Source organism: Ochlerotatus camptorhynchus, unplaced genomic scaffold (assembly GCF_037179485.1).
Source record: "Ochlerotatus camptorhynchus isolate MF236.1 unplaced genomic scaffold, CSIRO-AGI_Acam_v1.1 ptg000312l, whole genome shotgun sequence".
NCBI lineage: Eukaryota > Metazoa > Arthropoda > Insecta > Diptera > Culicidae > Ochlerotatus > Ochlerotatus camptorhynchus.
In genome coordinates this window covers 1,207,359-1,213,524 of record NW_027040800.1, presented here as the reverse complement: position 1 = coordinate 1,213,524, position 6,166 = coordinate 1,207,359, and the positions used below count along the sequence as shown (strand labels likewise).

Here is a 6,166-nt window from a genome sequence, read left to right as displayed (position 1 = left end):
TGCTTGATTTGCGCAGCAGAGAAGTTTCCAGAGTCTCCCATTTGTATGATTTGGTTTCGGACACGGTTGGTGATCTTCGAATTTCCCTTTGTTTTCTTTTTTACGCCATACGTCTTGCCTTTTTTCAGCAGGTTCCTGATTGCTGCTTCCGATCTGTGGATCACACGTGCAATTTTGCGATTGCTCTCACCGCGACTTTTGAGTTCTCGAACCAGTATTTGCTCCGACTGGCTTAAATACTTTCCTTTACCCATTTTGCCGAAAACAAGCAACAACTACCGCGCAACGCAAATTTAAACTCGTGTTAATGGCGAACGAGGGCTATACAGTGTAAATATGACAGATGCGCAAGATAACAGGAGCATAGGTACGCTCAATGCGGCTTTACGTTAGTGTGCGTTTAAACGAATTTCCCCCCCAAAATCAACTTTTTTGGGATTTTTTCAAAAGTCATTATGAACTTCCAATCAAATTGTGTTCTCAAATACGAGACTTCTGATGGGCTATGACAAACTATATTTGATTTTTTGTCTCGATCTTTTGTGTTGAAAATAAACGCAAAAATGACATTGCGTTTAAACGAATTTCCCCCACTGTACGTTTATAAACAAATTCCGCATTCACGGCCAATGAGGACGGTTAAAAATTGAGTAAGAGTTACTCATATTTGAGGTCAGATTACTCAAATTCGCAAAAACGTAAGTCACTCATAGAATGAGTAAATTTTCCGACGCTTTTCCGAGGAAAACTTCTCGAATATTACGAAAACTGATTGTGGTTTTAATCTGTCTACTAGTATACTTCTAACATGTGTACAATTTTCTTAAATTTTCCCTATATCCGAGAAGTTTTCCCCGGGAAAGTGTCGGAAAATTTACTCATACTATGAGTGGCCTACGTTTTAGCGATTTTGGGTAATCTGAACTCAAGTGTGGGTAGCATTTTTAGTCCATGTGCGATTGGTTTGAAAAGTATTTTGTTCTAAATCATTAAAAATAAACTGACGCCGACCAACGCCGCCACGCCGCCGCCGCCGATAGCAAACGGCGTGACGCCGCCACGCCGCCGCCGCCGGCAGAAAATAACATAACGAAAATATTTGGATCGGCGCACAGGTCTAATTTTTAGTATAAAAACGTCAATAACTCTTGATCGGCGAAAGATATTGACAAGCTTTGTGCAGCAAAAATTTGCGCCTTCTTAAGATCTAAAAGTTATTTAGGACACCTTTGCTGAGAAATTCGAAATAAGAAAACTAGAGCAAAACAACTGTTTTTTTTTAGAGCCACCCTAACTCAATTCAATAAAATAGCTCTAAATCGGCCAATAATAGATACAAAACATTTATTTTGTACAAAGTTTCTTGAAATCAGCTCAGCTATAACTTTGTCGAAGAATGTATACCTTAATTTATTCAAACAAAAAAGTTAGATTTTTGATTTTAATGATAATAGGAACCACCCTAGAATTCATTGTCATAAAAATGAGGGCCTAAATATAAGGAACAACTTTGTAGAAGAGACTTTTAGTCTAAAGTTTCAATTTCAGGCTAAAAAAAATCATTCCACCTAAATCTGCATTCTGAACCACTATGCATTGTATGCACAACCAAATTTATAGAAAATACTTTATTCGTTAAATAAAAGCGTTTTAAAAATATTCTCCCATACCTCGCCGTGCAAAATTATGAACCATCATCAGTTTTATAGTTCTCCTATTTGCCACAAGTGGCCCTTTATGCTATCGTTAGATTGCCAATAGTTTTGTCGTTTCTGAGAAGATCACGTCGCATACAAAAAGAAGCCAGTTGTCTCCTCTCTCTTCCTCACAAATAATAATATGCTCATAGTAGGTCATGCAAGTGTATCCGCGAAATTAAGGTGATCATTGTTTAGAATGGACTCTCCGTCATATATCACACCCCATAAGAGCCGGAGAAATGAGGATTCAGTACCGCAGTACCCAGGTACCCACCAGATGACTAGCCTGTTCTATTGCACCACTTCTGCGCATACGAGTTTTAACGTTACCTGATTTTTTTGGCTTGCTATGATTAGAAATTTCGGTGGATTTGGGACCATAAAAATATAATTTAATTAAGTGCCTCAATCACTTAAATAGGATAAAACTTATCATCAAGTATGCCTCAAGGCAGGAACTGATTGTTGTCTCTAACATCATTTAGGGTTTCTGATAAGCTACGGTAAGAATTTCCCTGCACAACGTTTTCTCATATCCATACTCTTAACTGGAAGGACACGCTGACCTATACTTAGGTTAAAACATTCTTTGAATTTGAAGCCAGTATTCAACACACCGCGCAAAATTTGAACCGAATTCCAGAGTACCTACTTGACCAGCTTTCATTGCACCAATCTTTTCAAATTTCCTTAATCACTCAACTTGTGTGCCATCGTCCTAGGTAAATACTCCCCGATCGAATCAATTGTTCCAGCTGAAGCAATTTTCATTCAATAACATCCGAATAACCCTCCCCCTCCCCCTCACAATCGGGTGGGTTATTCTTTTTTATTCTCATCCACCCCAGAAGCGAAGCTATGCCTTTCAATCAATTCCTTCGTCGGAAAATGCCATCTGTCATCACCACCCACACCGTCGCGCGCTCCCATTTACAGCAACCGTTCCAAGTCCTCGCTTTCGGCGTCGCTGGTTCCCGTCTCCGTATCGGTGTAGTCATCGTCCCGACGGTTCCGCCGACAGCACGGCAGCCGTCCGTCGTCCTCGAAGTCGCTCCAGTGTTCGAATTCTTCCTTGTGGTGCTCCAGCAGCATCAGCGAGGGGAACAAACTGTCGCAGCCGCTGCAGCTATTGGATAAAAAAAGAGAGAAAAGACAAAACGAATTTAATCAAGGTACATTTTATATGAATAATTTAATAGCTGAAATGGCGGTTTCAATTCCTCTCTCAGTCCGTCGTTCCGGTTGGCTTACACTCCTTGCCGGTTGACTGACTGACTGACTGACTGTCTATATCGTCTATACATCACATTTCATAGACTCTGTCTGTGTGTTTTTTTTTGCTCTTGGTGAGCGACAGATATTAATCCGGTTGATTTCCATCGACGGAGGCAGAGGAAGAAGCGATTATAGGAGTGAAACGAAATCCAACGGTCGGAATCGAATTCCAAGCGATTGGATGATTCGGAGCATCATCTGACGGATGTTGAAGGAAATCGGAAATGGGGATGAAGAGATGAAACTCTTTGGCGAAAAGGAATAGACGGGATGCTGATGTGCTTAATTGTCGAGTCAGGAATATTCAGAATTTGGTTTGTCATATGTGGGTTTGTTTGTGATTGTGTCTAAATGCAGCTACAGCAGCAATGTTGGTACAGAGCAAATATTACGTACCACATGGTACGTGTCTAATAAAATTTGGTCCCAAGACAAACATGCTTCGAAGCAAATTTGTCCTGGCAGATTTGTGCTTGGTCTGCGGCCACATTGCCACTGCGAAAAACTCAGAGCAGGAATGAATCTGAAAACGAATTGGTGAATTAAATGGGGATTTTTTGTTGTTGTGCTCAGCAAGCCAGACTGTGTTCCATTTGGTGAATTTTCACTTAAATCTGACACACTTCAACAGATAAATTAAGGTGTATTCAGGTCTGAGCGAGATCTAGAGTAGCGGAGCGGACTTTGGGTATTCGGGTGCGCTCGGCTATCTGAAGATGGCTTGATTGCTTCCACGCCACAGCGGGCTTCAAACAATACGTCCTTGGCGATAGCTTTGGAGCTCCGCTTGGCGGAAATTCTTGCTCTCTCTCTCTCTCTCTCCATCATCGGCCGAAGAGAACGAGAATTGAAAAAAAAAATAAAAAATAGGTAGGTACTGCAAGGCTGCTGGAATGATTCGTGACTTAGGCGTAATTTTCCAGTTCTAGTAGAACACACAAAGAAATACACCGAATCGGTGAGTCCTGAGAGCGAAAGGGAGAGAAGTAGGTAGCGGTAACAAGTCGATATCCTTTTGACGTAGACTACGTATTACGGGAAGGTACTGGGGGTAAATCGAAAATCTGTGCAACCGTCCCGAAAAGGTGTAAGATTTTAAAGGCTTATAACTTTGTCATTTATAGATTAAATTAAAATCCACATACACCAATCGATAGGAAATAACTCTCGTAAGTTGTTACAATAAACGCTTTTATATTTTTAATAAAAACTGTTTGAAAAATTTACAAATAAAAAGTGATAATTGTACCACTGTTTTCATGAAATAAACGTTCTCCCCAAACCTAGTCGTGATAATCGAGTAGCATTTGGTTGCCCATCGTGCTGCTTGAATCTGAAAAGTTATAAAGCAGCGCTGCTGAAGTGCCTCAACTCATTTTCGCTTCGGACGGTGGGTAACCAGGTAGCAACAGCAGCAACAGTAGCAATACGCCTTTTTAATAGAAACTAATCGATCGATTCAACCTCTGGTGGTGAATATAAGAACGGCAAAAAGAGTGTTGTGAGCAGAAAATTTTGCCGTGAGACATTGGAAGCGGAACACTTTTTCATTTTTCCTGATAAATTGATTCATCTGAGATGCTCGAAAACTTGATCTATAGTTGAAATTTTTTTTTCGTTGATTTGTTTTCCGTCGATCTTGTTTTCCGTGCTGATCACCAATGCTACCGACCCGACAACTCATGAACCGGGGACCAACGGCTTTATGCATCAGAACATCCCGGCGGCGCCGACTGGGATTGAACTCAGGCCTGCTGGGGTGAGAGGTAATCACGCTTACCACTGCACCACCGGCGCCGCTAGTTGAAAAATTTAATCCTGCATCATTTTTGCAAGGATTCTGCTAGTGTTCAGGAATATTTTTGTTGAGAAAAATGCAAAATTCCAATAGTGCCTTAGTGGTTATGTTCTTCTGGATTTCTTGTGTGTGAATAGTTTAGGTAAAAATCAGTTCAGATGTGTAGAAAATCGTAAAATAAGACAATTACCGATGGAAACTGGCAAGATGTTCAATGGAAAATTCTTTAATTTGCGTAGTGAAGAATCCTTCTTCTGATGTAAACAAACGGTTTGGTTGACGTTTCCCCTCGAGCTCGTGTGGTGCCCTCTACGTTGGTCGTGCATTAAAAAGGCCTATAGCAACAGTGGGAAGGCGGTTCCTGTCAAGCGCGCAGCGTTCGAGTTTCGCACCTCGAACTTTGCGCGTCGTTCCCGTCGAGATCACTGGCTGGTGGTAGCGGCGTCGCCTCGATGGTGCAAGCGCTTTTTGCCTGGATGATAACTACAAATCTCGATTACTTTTTCGAAAGGACATATCAGCCTTTGTAAACAACGCATTTTATCGTCGGTTTGGCATAACTGATAGCTCGCCCCACATACTAAAACCTATAAGGTAGGGGAAAATTTCCTCTATCTGATGGTAGTGTTAGCATGCGTGAGTGAGCTACCAGTTACGCCAAATCGACGATCAAATGCGTTGTTTACAAAAGCTGATACGTCCCTTCGAATAAGTTATCGAGAAATACTTCTTGGGCTGTGTACCGATTGCCGAGTTAAATTTAACTCGTGGTTAAACGTGACATTTCGAAAGTTATTTTCAATGTTCGAAACTACCGGAAATTGATCAGTTTTCAAACAGTTATCACGGTTACCTAAATTTAACTTCTAGTCGGTCTGAAATAACCACGCTCGTACAGCAGGGTTATTCGATAACTTATCTGTCACTTTTAACCACGAGTTAAATTTAACTCGCCCATTGCGCGACACAGCCTTGGAAGTAAAATTAGGGCCATCCATAAATTACGTTTTTTTACCAATTAACCCCCCTTCCCCCTCGGAGCGTGTTTTGCAATACACCTAATACATGGCCGGTCCCAACTTCTGAAACCCCTCTCTTCCCTCAACTACTACGTTATTTATGAAAGTTCCCTAATCATTGGGCAACACTGAAAATCAGCACACACCACACAAAACGGATTGGAAATTTAGGCGAAATTTCGGTATTGATCGTCAATATCTCGCGATCAGAACATTTTAGCTTGAAATCCCTCAATTTAATTCTCGGTACATCTTTAATCTATTGTTTGAATAAAATAAATACTATATATATATTCTTTTAATTTCGTGCGTTTTGTGAACGCACATTCATTATTTTGCATAAACGGGGTGTTTCCTACACAGATAACAGTTTT

At 40.9% G+C, this 6,166-nt stretch overlaps 1 protein-coding gene across 1 annotated transcript in view; it reads right to left on the bottom strand.

Moving 5' to 3' along the window:
- Positions 1–1,849: 1,849 nt before the first annotated feature.
- The window catches only part of LOC135707432 (transcription factor mef2A), a 324,135-nt gene continuing 319,818 nt past the window's right edge, over positions 1,850–6,166 (bottom strand). The window contains exon 4 of the mRNA XM_065229260.1: positions 1,850–2,826. Within this exon, the coding sequence (XP_065085332.1) occupies positions 2,631–2,826 (196 nt within the window). The 3' untranslated portion in view covers positions 1,850–2,630. The remainder of the gene's footprint in view (positions 2,827–6,166) is intronic.